We start from the raw sequence: 17,527 nt of genomic DNA on the forward strand, positions 1-17,527 counted from the left end.
CAGCAGCTACCAGGGAGGTGGCATCCCTGCACCGGCAGGCGTGCAGTGGCTTTCTTCTTGGGACAGCACAGAGGTGCCTGGTGACACAAGGTGGCAGAATGCACCACAGCACTGCAGCCACACGGGCAGTTCGCCTATGGCATTGCCAAATGTTAACAAATAAGTCCAGGCGCTTTTCCTGTAAAATACAGTCTTCTGGCTTTAACGGGAAAAGCAACATCTTCCAGCAACTGCTTGAGACCTGCTGCTTTCACTCACTAGGGAACCAGGAGGTGACAAAGCACTGACACTCAGGGTGACACAGACACTGCGTAGTCTGGTCCTGATCAGGGCTGAACTACAACACACAGGCAGGCGGGTAGCAAAAAGCTGAGCACTTGGGTGGCCTGGGGATCATAGAATAGTTTGAATTTGGAAGGGATCTCAGAGCACCTGGTCAGGGTAAGGCAGGCCAGCACAGATCCCACCTGCTGGTACACTGGCTAAGTCAGGAGCCACTTCCAGAGGAGATATTTCCAAGACCTCCTGTGACTCCTAGAGGGTTAGGTAGTCACTGCCAAATAGGATTGATGGTCTTGTGGAGCGAGGTGCCAACTGCCGCTGCTGTGCCCAGTGGCCAAGTATTTGGAGCAGAGATCCAGGGTGAAAGCGATACAGGTCCATTCCTCCCTTCAGCCTGAGCTGACCCTGACATCAGACCTGGGAGTCTTTTGGGTGGCACATTCTTCATTGCTCACTTTGGAGCAAAGTCACTTTCCAAGAAGCCTGAAACAGTTTTTTAGGATAGAGATAATCAGCACGACTCACTAAAGGATTAGTGAACTTACCTGCACGAGGAGAGATTGATGGGATAACTTGGGCCACTCCTTTAATGCACCTGAGCTGTCCGAGCCATGAAAGCTGCCTTGCTCTGTGACCCCACACCTCCCTTCCCCATTGCCACTCAGTGAATCGCCTCCACCGTTGCAGACAGGCCTCGCTGGAAGGAGCCACAAACACCTTGTTGTCACCAGTCCCACCACTGCCACAAGGGCAGGTGCTGGCCCACAGTGCCGCCGCAGCAGCAGCACCCCTCAGCTGCCTGCATTTCACTCTGTGCAAAGTGGGAGCTCAGGCTCAGCTTTTGCCCTCTGGAGTTCTCCAAAGATCACGTCAAACACAAGGCAGTACCAGGGCACGGGTGCTGGAAGACGCCATCCTCTGTTACTGAATTGACGGCAGCTTGCTCAAGGGTTATTGGTCTGTGCTCGCTGCTCTCACAGACAGCTCTCAGCCTCAGTCAGTCAACATCAGGGCCCAGCCACAACAAGCTGTTTGGATGTGGTTGCACTTTGGGGAGTAAGAGAGTTTAATAGAGTGTATATGGCCTCAGAGCCAGCAAATGGAGCCTAGTCCTTCTTGTTTTACTAGGACGAAGATGCAGCTGGCCATTGGTGTCCAGAACTGCAGCTAGGAAGTAGCCGAGAGTCCCCTAAAATGGCAAATGTATGCACAGAAAGAAGCATGAACAAATATTGAACTTGAGTGATTGTCTGTTTGAGGATGTGGCTCTGCCCTCCCCATCCTTGGAAGAGGCTGATCATGTGAAGAAGTGCACAGACTCTGGGAGCAATGAACTAACATGGCCTGGAAGAATCCCATTAAACAGTTAGAGGAAGAAAATAATGGAACATTATGAGAGCTTGTTCCTAGGCAAGACCTGGGAAGTGTGAGAAACCAAAGAGATTTGGCTTTGGTAACAACAGAATGAAACTAATACTAAATCAAAAGTTTCACTCACACAATACTGTAAAAATAATGCAATATATCTTATCCAGAAAATACCTTCTTCAACCAGTTACATTCTGACAATACTAACATTGCATCGGTCTTTTTCTGAATGAATAAATTCCCTACTCTACAAATAGTTCTTTGCTTCCATTTTCCCTTGGTTTCATGTTTTGCCAAGCATTTGATATCAATAAAGACAAATCTGCTGTCACATTGCCAGAGTTATCAGAATGCTTTATTTCAGTTTTGAGCTCTTTTTTTTTTTTTTTTTACCATTGGTTTTAACTACAACAATACAAATTTACTGAGCTTCCTACTTCCTTTGGTTTGGGGATTGGGTTTGGGGGAGGGAAGTCAGTATTTTGGGTCACACTGAAGGTAGCAAAGCATTCAGTTCTTAAAAATCTTCAACACAGTTTCTACATAATGATCATCTGGTGGGGGTTTCCTTGGGCTGCCAGGCTGTAGGAACTTCTTAATTGTAGGCATATTGCTCATTCTTATTTTAAAAGCCTATAAAATAAAACCAACAGAGTCAGAGAGAAGTTCCATTCTCCTATCCAGAACTAGGATTAGGGAAGAGCTGGGCATCTCAGGTGGCAAGAAATGCCTGTATTAAGGCATCTGAATCAAGGATCCAGAAACATCTCATTGTACAGACAGTCAGAGAGGACTCACTGATGCAGATCGCAAGCAGCTGGAGACCCCATGGTTAGATAAGCAATCTTAGATACACAAGAGCCTCTTCTAAAAATGGGGCTAAGGGAGAGGAGCTTCACAGAGCGACAGCCAGTTCTTGCTGGCATATATATAAGCATAATTTCTTCTTTGTTACAAGCACTGGAAGAATAAGGGGGAAATACAAGAAGGAGCAAGAAAAGTAAAAACTGCGAAATAAGTAACCGCCAATTCTAGATTTTTTTCCCTTCTGGCAGTGAAGGAATCTCTCCATAAGTCAAAGCGTGGCTATCTTAGCCATGCCTAGTGGCTAAGATATCTTGCCAGAAGATGGGAGCTAGAGGCAAGAATTACGTGAGGTTGCAAAACTGCATATGGGATAAAATCTGACACACGTTACTGCCCACTTAGTGCTGAAGTGCCTACATTCAGGCTTGAAGTGTTGGGCTTGAGATTTTAAAACATTTTAAAAAGTAATTAAAAGAAAAACCAAAGCCCTTTTCCTCATCATTTCCCACCAGAAAACCTAACTGTCATAGTCTGATGCTGAACTGTTTCTTTTGTCAATGGGAATAAAGCCAAAGCCTTTGAGTGCACCCCTCAAATTAACAGTTTGTAAGCACAACGAAGCATGACCTCAAGCCTTGCATCCTCAATCTGAATTCACATTGCCTACACTGCATTATTACTGTGATTACAGGCACATGGGAGGACTATTGAACACCATCTGCTTTTTCCCAGTCACAGACTACTTTGGGCCACTGTGTCTCACCTCTCAATGATTCCTGCAGGTCATGCCACAGGCTTGCCCATGCAGTGTGCCCTATAGCGTGCTGCATGCCTGGGGGTTTCTGATTTCTGATCCAATCTCACAGCATAAGTGCCTCACTTCTGCTTGGTTTCAGACTTTGTAGATGGAACAAAAGTAGAAAATTCATCCTTGATTGTATAGTTGGTTATTGAAAGAAAACTGTGGCTTAATGCTAAGGCTTGAGTTTCTAGTCATACTGTAAAAGGCAGAAATGAGGCAAGACTACTGTGATCCCAAAATTCTAATACCAGCCAGTACAGCAGATGGCACACTGCACCTTATTCTAACCTGTCAACCTGTATCACAGACTTCATTTGTTGTCTGGTATCAGACAGCATCTACTGGCACGAAGCAGGAAAGTGAAAACAGGGCAGCTTAGATCAGTGATTCCCTTGGGATTACATTATTTTTTTTTCTATTGAGGAGGCATATACTGCTGAAAGAGGGATAGGCTCTGTGCTTAATCAGGAGCACAGTGTCTTACAACAAACTAAATCAGTTTGCTCTTGTGCTTGTTGTTAAGCAAACATACAATAGTGACAGTTCCTCAAAGAGCCCACGCTCCTGATTTACATAGCACGGAGAGATGATCACTTCAGGATTGCCCTCTGCCTCCTGAATACCAGCATGCCCAGTAACGAAGTTACCTGCAACTGAGGAAACGCCAACAGCACAGCAGGTATTTTCTCCTCCACTGCTAAAATGGCTTCAATTAACTGAACATCTGCCCAGCTGCATTTGTTGCCCACGAGAAAATCTTGGCCATGTTGTTTCAAAACCTGTAGAACACAAGAGAATGGAGGCTGCAGATGAGAATGGGACAGATGATGCCTGGCAGCTAAGCCTGGCAGCACAGCTGTAGAGCTGAACAATGATTATGTCTGAAATATCAGGGTGGAGTTTGCAGCTGGAAGCTGTGAACCTAAATCACTTCATTGTTGTTGGGAAAAAATCTGACTTCTTGTAGTACACAGACTACAAAGTTTGGTCACTTGGTAATGATGGATGATGACAGGCACTGGGAACAGGGACAAAACCACATGCTTAAGTAGACTAGTAGCAGTCAGAATTAGAAATAGGGATAATGGAGGAACTAAAGAGTAACTTGGAGAATTTATAAAATTGCCATTTAGATATTACATTTAAAATTATGTCCAATATTGATACCAGGAAGCAAACTCAGAAATGCAGAATTACCATAGCTAACCAAAGAAGATCCCTGCCTTTGGGAATAAGTTACTGTAGTCATAAGAACTTGTAGGATGCTCAGCCTTTATTATTGTTTTCCATCAAAACTAGATGAATGCTACAAAAGTGAGAAATGTTGCCAGATGCCTGAGTCATAGGGGTTTGTTTTGTTGTTTTCGAAAGTGGGATGTGCAGAAATTTAAGACTGTTGTTTTACTAAAGTACTCCTAATCTCTCTACCTTATTTATTTGCAAGGGATTTTTGCATTCTTCTAATTAAAATGTTCCAACTGAAATTAAGTATAGCAGAGAGTTGTGCTCTAAATAAATATAAGTGTGTAACTATCCCCTCAAGGAAAAAAAGAAATCATATGTGCTTGCTTTTACTTTAGTGAAAAGTTTTGCTGTTTAGCTGAAAACATGTTGCTTTTTTTGTTTTGCAGATGTTCAAATACCACAGCCCTGACAACACAAGCCAACAAATAGAGAAAACATGCTGCGGTATTTCCCCTGCTTTTTGAGAGCTAAGAATGCTGAGGATTTGGAACTGACCTGCACTACAAACATGTTCTTATTTTGGGGAAACTTTTTAATAATTGTAAATACAAGTTTTACAGACACTGTCACATACCTTTTCGAAGACGGGGAAATACCTGTTAGTTGCCTTCTCCTTAATTGAGTTAAAGTTTTTCTCCTTTTCCTCAGGTGGAGAGAAAGGAAACATCAAGATCATTTGCATCAGATCTGTTATTCCTTCCACATACATGTCAATCCTGTTGGTGGGAGAGAGACAGTAGAAGAGAGTGCAGAACTTATTTTGTCTGTTTCACAGTTAACCAAGACAACTTATAGAAATTTTATATCACCACCATAGTGCCAATTTTCACAGCCAAACTAAGCATAATCTAAAGATAAATAATTTTTAAAAGGACTAAAAGCCTGTTTCTGCTCAGCAGCATTTCAGAAGCAGTGGTTAAAACCTAAGCAAAGGCTAGAGTCCTTGCTTTTTATTCTGTTAGCCTTTCTCATGTTTTTCTACTGGATTTATGGGATTGAATTTCTTATATATAATGCAGCTATCAAATAACAGATTGCTCGTTAAGTGAAAGGAGGTGTTACGGTACAAGGCTCTCTCCTTCAGGTCTTTCCCATAGAGATTGTATTTCCCTGCTATGTAGCTGAGGATGGCTCTGGTCTGTACCATCTTCATCCCATCGATCTCAACCAGGGGCACTTGCTGGAACAGCAGGGATCCACCTAGGGTGGAAAGTTGAAGGAAAGCTGGTTAGTTCCTCTTAGACTGCTAGCTTTACAGGACAGCGAGAGACTGAGCATATTTATTTTGCCGTGTAGAAAATCATTGATGTCTTGCCCTAACTGTAAAACTCCATGGAGTAAATTAACTTTGTGGGAAAGATCAAACATTGACGAGCTTGCAGCACGCTTTTGAAGCAAGGTCATCGTGGTGCAACAGGGCCCCTTGCTTTACGGCATTGCTTTCACTGGCCGGCGGAGCAAGCCGTGCCAGCTCCTTTGGGCTTCTGACCCAGCCTCACGCTGGCAGGAAAAGCCTGAACCAGCACTCTCAGCCCAAGGGATCAGAGGAGAAAAAATATCTGTATTAAATCTGAACTTAAAAAAAACCAATGCCGTTATTTTGAATGCAGCTCTGTTCCCTGTCAGGGATATATACGCACGAGTAGAAAGAATGAGAGGGGTCGGTACCACAGCAAGACCGCACTACTGGGATAAAGGAAGAAGTCAGGCCACTTTAAACATTGTGAAGCTACAGAGTTAGAGGCAGGCACTGTGGCAGCAGCTTAACTGTTTTACACCATTACTCCAGGGACAAGAGAGGAGTCCCAGTAGGTTTTCATTACAGGCCTCTCCTCAGCGTCACTCTGCAATATTTAAGCGTATTTAGATACATCTTTGTGGTTCCATTTTCTCCTTGTGCTGGTAGGAGTGTTTGTCTGAGCCTTCAGCGAGGCAGCTCTGAAAGCTAAGCTGACATAGAGACCCAGCATAGCAAAATCAGCCTTTTCTAGACCAGTTTTCTGCTTGCTTAATTCACTGTCTTTGGAGATACTCCCTTCTCCGTTTACACATTAAGGGCATCCAGAGAACAATCCCGCCCTGTTAAAATCATGGCAAAACTCCAAATCCAACTAGGCAGCTGCCACTTTGCATTGCTCAAAGTTAGTAATTTATTTTAATTGCTCAATTTTAATCCTCTCAGTGCATCCTTCTTTCTGGTATAAGGGTTCATTTTAGCAGGCATATGTTTGCTTTTTTGTCCATAGAGCTATTAAAATACTTTGCTAGACTAGAATTAATAAACATTCTTCACTCATTCTGTATGTGAATCTTAGAAAACTAACAGCTCTGTAAGGATATTTTTCAGCAGAAGGATGTGAAATGAAAAATAAAATCTGACTTTCTGGCCCTGGCCCTGGCCAGAAAGTGATGCAGCAAGTGTGAGTGAACTGAGTGCAGGGTTTGTTTCTTTTCTACAGAACAGAGGGATTTCTCTCTTATGACCAGTAGCAGATTGCTTCTCTTCACTTTGCAGTAAGAACCACTTCATATAACCACTGCATAGAATATATATGCAAGATTAAAAGCAGTTTGCCAGTCATTTTGCAAATTGGATTGTGCTGTCGGAAGGTGGTCCACAAAGCATACATTAGAAAACAATCACCTAGATTGTTTTGTCACCAACAAAACTATTTGTCAGTGACACTGACTACTATTTGTCACTGGTGTTTGGGAACTGCTCTAACTCCAAAGGTTGACATGAAGTCTTTCTGTCTTGCTGCTTTGACCATGTCAGACTTTCCACAGGTCTCCCCGCTGTCTCCCTGTTTTTAACTGGGGCAAGCTTCATAGCTCAGGCTTATCCTGCTTAGGACTGTCACCAGTGTGTTCGCACAGAGCCTAGCACAAAAGAAAACTGGCTTTCCTGGGGATTTTGGTGCCATGCCAGCCTTTCATTTATTAACTCACTGAGGTTCAGAACCAACATACAGGTGCATCTATACCAGTCAACAACAGCTCAGGCCAGCTGGCACAGACTGACCACATTCACTCTATTTAGCTCTCTCTCTGCCTATAGAGCACAGTGGTCACATTTAAATGACATCTTGGAAATGACCTTTGGCTTGAGACAACTCCCAAATGATGCCTAGGAATTGCTTCAGGAAGTGCTATTTGCCCTGGACCAAAAATGTGCCACGAACCATGCTAATGGTTCAACAGCATAGATAATTAAGTTGCGTTAAATAGGAATGTTTGCTACTCCTGTTTAAAGTACCACAATAAACACACTCACAGAAGCTGCAGCTTTTCACTTATAGGAGTTGTTTGGCACTAGAAAGAACTAGTTACTCAAAACTAGTATTTCAGTATTCTAGGTGTGCACCTAGAATTTTGCACTGGTTTAAATAAACTAATTTTAAACCACAGATTTAGCTAAATTGGAGCAATTTTTTAAAGGACCAAGCCTCAGGTATCAGGATTCTTACCTTTGATTAACTTTTCATACTCCTCTCTTGTTTCCAAAAAAGTTTCTTCAAACTGAAAAAGGACAGAGAATAGAATTACATTGCTGTATTTGAACATTGTTCTTCTGTAAGTGACTGCACGTAACCATCTTCAACAGTGCTGCAGGGCCCCAGATGTCCTGAGGGTCCTCCACACATCCTCACAGCTGGGGAGGAGCAGCCTGGGAAGGGCCTGGCCACTTCTGCCTCAGGGCACTGATTCAGAAATAACCTAAGTGCAGGTAGAAACAGAGTACAGATATTTACAGGAAGAAAACAGGTTGCAGCCAGTGCCAAGGGAAGCACAAGGTAAATCAACTATTTCTAATCCCACTCCAGGGCACGTAAGTCAACAATGCATTGTAACTGCAAACTAAAGAGAGACTGAGTTAAGGTGGTTTTGCACAGCTGGAAAACTCAGATTAATTAAGGGCTTTTATATAAATCCCCATTTTGACCCATTATGATTAATTACTTCAGGGAACTGATGCTAGCTCTAATAAACTCCAAGCTCCACTGAGTTTGCATCCCAAATATTAACACTCAAACAAGGTAGTTACAAACATGCAGTGGCATTGGCCAAAGGAATTTAGCCACCCTCTTGCAGCTGTTTCTCCTCCAGGTGCATGTTAAATTGCTCTTACTGAGGCCAGTTGAAAACACCAGTCTGGAACACTGTACCGAGTGTCAACTCACCTCCACGCCCGCTGCTCCCAACAGCCACCGTATGGGCTCCATTCGCCCCCTTCCATTAAGGTAGGTAAGCCTGGGCTTCCCTGACATGCTTCTGAGCTCCCAGTTCCCTGAAAAAATATTAAGTAGAAAACAGCATCTCATAAACCAGGTGTAAGTATCATTATTTTGAGGGGAGAGCGCGCCTTTTGTTCTCACTATACCTGTTGAAGCTTAAACGATAAAATGAGAGATAGACCAGTGACACCACACAGCCTGCACTAGGAAAGGAAAGATGCATGGATCTGTAAAGCCTTCCCCAGTGCTACTAGGGAGGTTTGTTATGTTTATTAGCAAACACGGACATGTTTAAACAAGTGGTATGAGTCCCGAGCTACAGGGGGAACCTTGCTGCATTTTACAACAATTATTACAAAGCTGCTGAAAATCCTACCACGTCCTCAGGGGAGTTACTCACTCATCCTCATTGTCATCATCCTCATTGAAAAGATGAAAAGAAAAGGAAAACATGTTTTACTGGTATGCTGAAATTTGTCTATCTTTGTTTGCCAGATGTCAGAGCGCATTTTGCAGCTTCAACTGCCATCCACTTCTTTCCTCAAGCAGGGGCATCTTCCCTTTATTCCATGAAACAGGCTGAGCTTCCTTGGTGGTCCTATTGAATGGCTACAGCCTGTTTCCTTGCTGTTTATGGCACCCTTGAGGTGTCCCTCAAAGCCAGATCTAGAACCTCACTGCATTGGCTTCAGGTGCCCCCAAAAGCATCCCCCCAGGGCACCAAGGATTGGCAGATCAGAGGCTGCCTGAAACTTCCTGTAACAGCACCCCTCTCTGCACCACGAGTAGAGCAGAGTGCACATCCGTATTGAGCTGTTTCATGCATAGGGACAATCAGCTGGACTATTTGTGCTGACACTTGAATATAAGTGTTTGCAAATCCAGGCCTTAATTTCTCTGTGCTTCATTGCCCTGATTATTAAAAAAATGGAACAGGCAAAGATGTTAGTATCATATCACAAAGATGTTAGTATCATACACTAATGATTGGGAGAAAAAAAGCTTAAAAATGGGTATCCTAATCCTAATGGCTCAGAAACCAGAGTAGAGATGAGAAACTCAACATGAGCTGGCAATGCGCCCTTGCAGCCCAGAAGGCCAACTGCATCCTGGGCTGCATCAAGAGGAGTGTGGCCAGCAGGTCAAGGAAGGTGATTCTCCCCCTCTACTCTGTTCTGGTGAGACCCCACCTGGAGTACTGTGTCCAGTTCTGGAGCCCCCAACATCAGAAGGACATGGACCTGTTGGAGAGGGTCCGGAGGAGGGCCATGAAGATGATCAGAGGGCTGGAGCACCTCTCTTATGGTATGTCTCTCTTATGAGAGAGTTGGGGCTGTTCAGCCTGGAGAAGAGGAGGCTCCAGGGAGACCTGATAGCGGTCTTCCAGTACCTCAAGGGGGCCTAAAGAAAGATGTGGATACACTGCTCAGTAGGGCCTGTTGTGACAGGACAAGGGGTAATGGTTTCAAAATAGAGGGAGGTAGATTTAGATTAGATATTAGGAAGAATTTTTTTATGCTGAGGGTGGTAGAACACTGGAGCAGGTTGCCCAGAGAGGTGGTGGATGCCCCATCCCTGGAAACATTCAAAGCCAGTTTGGACGGGGCTCTGAGCAACCTGATCTAGTTGGAGGTGTCCCTGCTCCTTGCAGGTGCGTTGGACTAGATGACCCTTGAGGGCCCCTTCCAACCGTAACCATCCTATGATTTATGATTTCCTAGTGAGCCTTAACAACACGCCTGTCCTGAATTCCTCTGAGGATGCTTCTCAGTGATGTGAGAATTCCTTAAGAGAGGACACAGCATTATTTGCATTAGTAGGAAGTGCCCTTTAGCTCCGGAGCTGGGAGTGGAGTCCAGCATACCAAGTGGGCCAGCTTTCCTGCTCAAACGGAGAAGTAATAGCCACGGTGCTGGAGCCTTGCACTGCATTCTCCCACAGACCTCTGCCTTCCATACCTTCCCCACTCAGGGGTTTCACACCTGCCTTGCTCAGCTCTGAACTGCACCATAGGATTCATTTCCTGGTTATAAACCATCTTTCTCTCACTTTCTCTCTCCTGTGGCTTCCAGCTGGTGAGTAACTATTAAGCCACGCTTAGTCTACCTGGCACATGAACTAAAGACAGCAGAGAACATACATTGCCCCAACAGATGCCCTAATAAATTTGGAAGTAGCTTCACGATCAATAGTCACTCAAACACTGTAAGAAAGAGGAAATTGTAAGTTAGTACTTACCTCCTAACCTTAACTCAGCCTCCACCCAGCACAGACAGGTTCCCCAGGGTGTTTAAACTTTGGAGCCCAGGGGGAGTTTCCAGCCATACCCAATTAGAGAGAAGTTGTTATTAAGCTAGCAGTACCCACCTTAAAGGCGTACATCTCTGAAAATTGCCACCCAAGGCAAAGACTTTCTTTCTTTTTCAGTTTGCTGATTTGACTATACCATGTGGGTAGCCTCACAGTTTCTATGGTAGCCATCTATCCCAACTGCTCTCAGGGAAGTATTGAGGTGTTTTACCCAAATACAAGGGCAAGGGATTTTGAAACACTGAGAAAATTCTAGATTTTTCTGGGTCATATTTAGGGTAATAGTAGCCATTTAAAGACTAAGCACTGAAGTTTCTAGGTTTATTTCAATGTTTAACAGTGACTGAGGTTTTTATTTTTAGTGCTATAATGCATAGAAAAGATACTTAAAGTAGGGGATAACAGCGCTCAATTACTTTGAAGTACAGTTCGCCAGTATCAAACTTACTTAGTGATAATTTGGTATAAAAAACAGGTGAGCAGTTTTTATGTCACAACTCACCCTGTGTGAATGTGACACCACTTAGCGTGGTGTAAACGCCCGCTGTACCATGCTAGCTGGCAGCAGTGCCAGCCATCGGTCCCCATATGCCTAAACCACTAGAAGAATAGAACAGTTTGGGTTGGAAGGGATGTTTAAAGGGAGTGAGGCACATACAAGAAGGGATAGCTAAGTCAGAAAGGAGCATTTGTTCATACCTGTCAATGATGACAGCATTGAATTAAGATTAATCTGGTCCTGCTTTTGAGGTCCTTGGTGTCACCACGTACCTGTGTGCAAGAGTTGGTTTAGGAACAGTGACCACAGAAGAGAGTGCAAGTAACCATTGTCTCCTTGTCCTTTCAGCAGTCTCAAATGCTGCCGATGGCAGCAGTAGGCTTGATAGCAAAGAAGAACGGGAGGAAGAGGTCTCTGATTTGAAGCTCAGGAATGAGTTTTCAAGTAAAGTGTTCTGATGCTTTTTGAATTTGCTGAACATGGCCACATGCAACTTTGACTTGTTCCACTTCCACACATTCCTGTTTGCCAGACTTTACTCCTCGTTCTCTTTTTATTTTGCTTCCAGCACAGCCTTTCATAATGTGATTATATAGCTCCTTTGACATCTGAAGGTATTGTATCAATGAGGTTACTGTTACCTAGAGATTGAATAGCTATTCTGTAAACCTCTAGAGCAGAAAACAAAATAAGTTTATTTTATAAATAATTTGTTGAGCCATGCCTGTGAGTATTCAGGCAGCTGGCATGGAGCCCAGGTACCACTTAGGTGATCTTGAGCTGGGCATAGGCAGATTTTAAGTGGTGTATATACCATGCCCTGGCATGTCAAGTTCCCACTGTGCTCTGTGGACAGACTTCGTTGTGCCTTAGGTTAGACAAGTCCAAAGTCTTCTCGAAACATACCGCCCTGTGGTCCTCACAAACCACTAAGCAGCTGTCTTGGGGGACCATGCTTGATTCCAGCTTCCAGCAGCATCCTTGCAGAGGTGGGAACAGGGTATATAACTGCCACTAGAAAATTAAACAAGGCGAGTTAGGAGGATTCTCTCCATGCTGCTTATGGAGCTCCTAAGCTGAAGCACACCACCACTGTGATAAAAAATTAGAGTCCACATGAATAGTTAGAACAAATTATGTGTCACTCAAGCCTAAACTTGCTGCAAACCTTAAGCAACTGCTCTGTTTCTGTCCTGGAAGCGTTGCTGACTGCCCAAGGACAATGTTAACCACGCCTGTATTCACCCTCAGACATATTTCTGTAAGCTGTTTGGCACTTATCCAGACCACCAGCACAGAAAGGTCTGAAAACAGTAAGCCTAATTCTGATTTAGACCCATTGTGCTGGTGGCAAGCAGAGCTTAAGTGGAAAGGCAGTTTACAGAATGTTGTTATTTGGATTGTTTAGTCTTTATTGATCCAAGTGTCTCAATATGGTCAAAAGGCTGATTTATATAGGCAAGATCAAGTCTTCAAAGCCAACTGAAAAATAACCTTAGTAGTACAAATTCCATTGTGAAATATTTATCTCAACTCATGTATTACAATAACTTCATATTTTGATAGAAACTTGTGTAAGTGTGTAAGTTCCTCTGTTTGATCTTTGGTGTGTGCTGTGAAACTTTCCAGGACTCTCAGTTTATGTGCATTGTTATAACTAAAACTATTAATAATCTAAGCTTAGGTTTAAAGAACCTTTTTCTTTTCAAAGAGGCTATAGAAAAGAAAGCAGAAATTTTAATCCTATTTTTATCTGATGTTGAGCAGTTATAAAGCTGGACAACAATTTGGGAGTTTTTCCCAATAAAAAGCGGGTTTTGCAGTAAAAGAAAGACAAAAATTGATCACTTGAAAAAAATTTAAATCAGTTCTCATCCTGTAAAATATTTTTGTTTGGTTTTGTCCTTTATTTAATAAAAACAGATTTATTTGTCTGAGAAGTATAAAGAACTAGGTTTTATTGACCATAAGTCCATTTCTTCTCTTATAAAACAGTTTTGTTTTCGCTGAAGTTGGTGTTTCCCCGAAGTTAACCAGAATTTCTGTAAGACCCAGTAATGCTAATACAGATTTCAGCATTAATTTATCTTCAAAGGCAAATATTCTCTCCTTCCCTTGAACCCTCTTTACACAATCTGTCAACAGGAAAAGATTCAATGAAATAAGATTAGTGACAGATGATGTATACAACCTAGGACTATCCCACTTTTAAAATACTCTTTATTCACTGTTTGGTAGCATGTTCAAAATTGTAAGATGCATGAGTTTTAAATGACATTTATGAGTAATGTTCTAACTGTCTTTACCTTTACTGTAGATAACATATAACAGTTTGTGAAATGTAACTTGGCTTGCTCTCTAGCAATGTTTTCAGCATTGGATTCATTTGTTCATGTTGTGTATGCAAGATTGTACAAGTCTAGAAGAACAAGAATCAAGGTTTAAGTACGAAAAGGGGTTGAAAACGACAGCAGATGGAATCTGGCTCCATTTCCTGGTTTAAAAAAAAAAAAAAAAAAAATCTATTTGTTAGTGCTACAGCTTCTTCATCTGGCAGTGGCTTTCAATGCCTGCCAGGCTGGAGGAACAACTTCTTTGTGGCAGTGTTGCTTACTCTTACTTTAAAAGCCTGAAATTGAAAACAATGCAACTTCTAAGAATAGGTGTGGGAGAAGTTCTCATGACAAGCCAACACAAGCCTGTGAAAGCAGCTTCATCAGATGGTGGCTCAGGGCTGATGATGAGGGAGGAGGAAGTTTCCTAAGAGTAGGTGGTACAACCTCAGGGAAAAGAAATGCGAGTCAGATGGTACAAGTCTACAGGCAAGCTATAAAACTCTGCAATGATCAGTAGTGGGAGAATCTGCCCTTCACAATTTAATCTTTCAGCACTAGGGAGCTGCTTAGCCCCTGAACGTTCAATATCTTTCACGATCTCACAGCATTCATTATTACACCCTTGCTATCACTGTCATCCTTTAAAATTCCTGACCTCGATGACATCCTCTAACAGTAGTTTCCACAGTCTCAGTGTGAAAATTTTGCAATTCATTGCTTGTATTTTGCCACTTTTAATTTCATTTAGTGTCTTATTCCACTTCTATTAAAAGATGGGGGAGATGAAAACCCTTCTGTCTCTTTTACTGGAACCATATGTATAAAAGATAATTTATCCAATATTTTTTTTTTAAATTGGACTAATTCACTTCTCAGATGCATTTCTCAGCTCTGCTTTTTCATTTTCTCATCTTTGTATTTTACTTTGTTGGCTCTATTTCCCGATCCTCACTTGATTACTTCTGCATTCTGTTAGAGTGCAAGAGACTGCCAAACATTTTAACTTGTCTTCCTCAAAACTTCAAATGAATATGGGTGTATTACTGTTTGGTTTAATTACCTGCAGAAAAGGAAGCCTGGAGAGAATGGAGAGCACTTTCTCTTCTACCATCAGGATAGCTTCAGTCAGTCGCCAGACTTCTGCCCACAGAATTTTGACAAACACGAGATTGTAACTAGCTTGATTCAAGAGGAAAAAAGGTTTAAGGGAATTAAAAAACTAATTACTTTTCTCAGTTTTGCTCCAGTATAGAGTTGATGGAGATATTCATGACCTAAACCTGCATTTCACGTTTATTTCTGCATCCCTGGACAGTTTTATAAATTGCACATGTACAACAGTTGCCACATTTCCATAAAAACTACAAACAAACAATGATCAGAAGAAACTGTAGGTATGATATAAGATATATTAAAAGTGGAGGAAAGGTGGTTAGTCATATGCGCACCGGGTCAAGATACAAAGCTCCGCTTGTTTTTGTTCCCTTGTTCCCAAGGAGAGGTTTTCAATGCAAGTTTGATAATGGAATAGGAATCTGGCTCATCTTGCCCAGCTAGTTCACAGCTCTGGAGACCTCAGTGCTCACTTCACAAAGGCATCATCTCACTTACACAAGCTTATTTTCATCACTCTGCACAGTGGGAGGTCACATTCAATGTGTGTATACACAGAACTGAACTGCCCTTGCCATGGCAGGAATAACAAACACAAGCTCTGGTCTGCTTGAGAACCACGCTGAAACTGTGTATGGTCTTTATGTACAAGGTGATAAAGCTGTAAGAAGTAAAATACAGTAAATACATTAATGTTAGAAAAGTGTTGACGACGCTCTGTTTCACTGCTGAATGTGGAGATTCTTAATCTTCTACATAAGGACAAGCAGAAAAGACAGATCAGTCTTTAGGGCCCAAACCTATACGCTTGTTTTCAGTAGTCTGGCCTGAAGAGGCATCTCTCGTTTTGAGAAGACCAAGGATGTATCCAACAAGAGAAGCCTTACTCTGTCCCTCTTGTAGGACAAAAATGACCCCTAGATCCTGGAGATATATGTTTTCCAGCCTCAACCCTGCACTAGAAAAACAAACAGTGTGCTTGTTTAATTAACATTAAGATACCCACACTCCTGTTACACCTTTGTTTTGTCATGCAGGCATCCTTTCTTTGTGAGAACTTAAACAATGAGATACTTTCCAAAGTGTGAGAGTTATGCTGTTCATCTCAAAGCTGTCTGTGCAATCCCTTCTTGCAGAGACTTTCTCAGAAACAATGGTTCAAAGCAGGTTTTCAAAGGAATCGAGAACAAACAGTTCTCTCCCAAATCATCCCTTGAGTAAGGTTCTCCTACAGCAAAACTGTCTCCTGAATAATAGCAAGAGTTAAATAAGGTAGTTACTTCCTTGAGAAGGCAAGTGTGTGGGGGGTGATCTATGCTTGAACTAATTCATGTGTATCTGAGTAGGCTGGCACAGCTGGGGTCGTATGTGCTAGGCTATGGCATTTAAGACTAAAGGATGAGGTGAAGCTCTTTCTCTTGCCAGAAAAGAAAACATTGCCATTTCATCTTCTCTTGGATGACGTTTCCAGGTATGAGATTAAATGGTTCTGCTGCAGTGTAGAAATTGGTCTGAAATGGAAAGTAGTAGTTGTAAGGCAAGCAACACAAATTAATTGGAACCTGCAGCGTAACCAGAAAGTTGTCCACAGTTCTGCACTAGGGTTAAGAAGTGATGCCTATAGCTGGGCACTTTATGGGTCAGTGCCAGAGTTGGACATGGAGTTATATACAACCATGCTATTTGAAAATTTCCACTATACACCAAGGTCACATTAGCTTTTTTGGATACCAGTGTCACATTGGGAGCTGGTATATGGCTGATTATCCACCATGTCCTTCAGCTTCTCCTCCTCCGAGTTCCTGCTTCTCACATCAGTGGGAATTTAGGTGAACTGAATTTAGCTGCACTAAATGCATCTTGTTTATTTGTTCCCAGTATATATACTGATTCAGATCACTCACTGAATTTCACCTTTCCTCCCTATTGTCACTTTATTTTTTTATCTTCTATGAACTGTACCAATTTTTCTTCCAGCCCTTTGACAAAAATGATAAATAGCAAAGCGCCAAAGATTTAATGCTGTCTTCACCTACCTGATGTGTAGTCACAGAGGGGCCAGGACCAGGCTTTCCTTAGAGTAGCAGGCAGCAGGCACAGGGTGCAGCATAAGAAATTCCGACACCAACAAAGACAGTTTTACAGATCAAAGCCTGGAAGGGCCTGCTGGAGACATGGATGCCCGATCTCTGCCCTGCGCTCCTAGGTGGCTTGCAGATATCCTTCCAGTCATATGCTAAGAGGTTAACCATACCTTCCAGCTAAATTGCCATCTGGTGATATTTATTTCTTTCCACTGATAACAAAAGTAGTCATAGTTCAAAAGCTGGCATCTAGTGCTTAGAGATTTAAAGTCACTGTACAATGTAATCATAGAAAGATTTCGGTTGGAGGGGACCTTTATAGCCCATCTAGTCCAACCCCCCTGCAAAGAGTAGGGACATCTTCAACCAGGTCAGGTTACTTGGAGCCCCATCCAAGCTGGCCTTGAATGTTTCCAAGGATGGGGCATCAGCCACCCCTCTGGACA

General features: G+C 42.6%; 1 protein-coding gene across 2 annotated transcripts; it reads right to left on the reverse strand.

The window, feature by feature from the left end:
• Positions 1-2,000: 2,000 nt before the first annotated feature.
• On the reverse strand, positions 2,001-16,143 carry LOC104473721 (glutathione S-transferase A4). Of its 2 annotated transcripts, XM_086743826.1 has the most exons (8): positions 16,072-16,143; positions 11,749-11,820; positions 8,686-8,792; positions 7,972-8,023; positions 5,572-5,704; positions 5,079-5,220; positions 3,907-4,038; positions 2,001-2,283 (listed from the first exon to the last, which is right to left on the reverse strand). In XM_086743826.1, the coding sequence occupies exons 2-8, from the start codon at positions 11,765-11,767 to the stop codon at positions 2,161-2,163; spliced, it is 708 nt and encodes a 235-aa protein (XP_086599952.1). In that variant the 5' UTR covers positions 11,768-11,820; positions 16,072-16,143; the 3' UTR covers positions 2,001-2,160. The 2 variants fall into 2 exon arrangements, with proteins under 2 accessions (XP_086599952.1, XP_010115480.2); XM_010117178.2 differs by lacking the exon at positions 16,072-16,143 and having other exon boundaries at positions 11,749-11,971.
• Positions 16,144-17,527: the final 1,384 nt, after the last annotated feature.

Source organism: Chlamydotis macqueenii, chromosome 3 (genome assembly GCF_036417535.1).
Source record: "Chlamydotis macqueenii isolate bChlMac1 chromosome 3, bChlMac1.mat, whole genome shotgun sequence".
NCBI classification, from domain to species: domain Eukaryota; kingdom Metazoa; phylum Chordata; class Aves; order Otidiformes; family Otididae; genus Chlamydotis; species Chlamydotis macqueenii.

What these genes read in the sequence shown, in the direction of transcription:
- LOC104473721 (XM_086743826.1), bottom strand. An exon ending in GTATGAAAAGTTAATCAAAG is followed by an intron (nt 5,705 to 7,971) that starts GTAAGAATCCTG and finishes TTTCCACCCTAG; the next exon opens with GTGGATCCCTGCTGTTCCAG. An exon ending in GACCTGAAGGAGAGAGCCTT is followed by an intron (nt 5,221 to 5,571) that starts GTACCGTAACAC and finishes TCCCACCAACAG; the next exon opens with GATTGACATGTATGTGGAAG.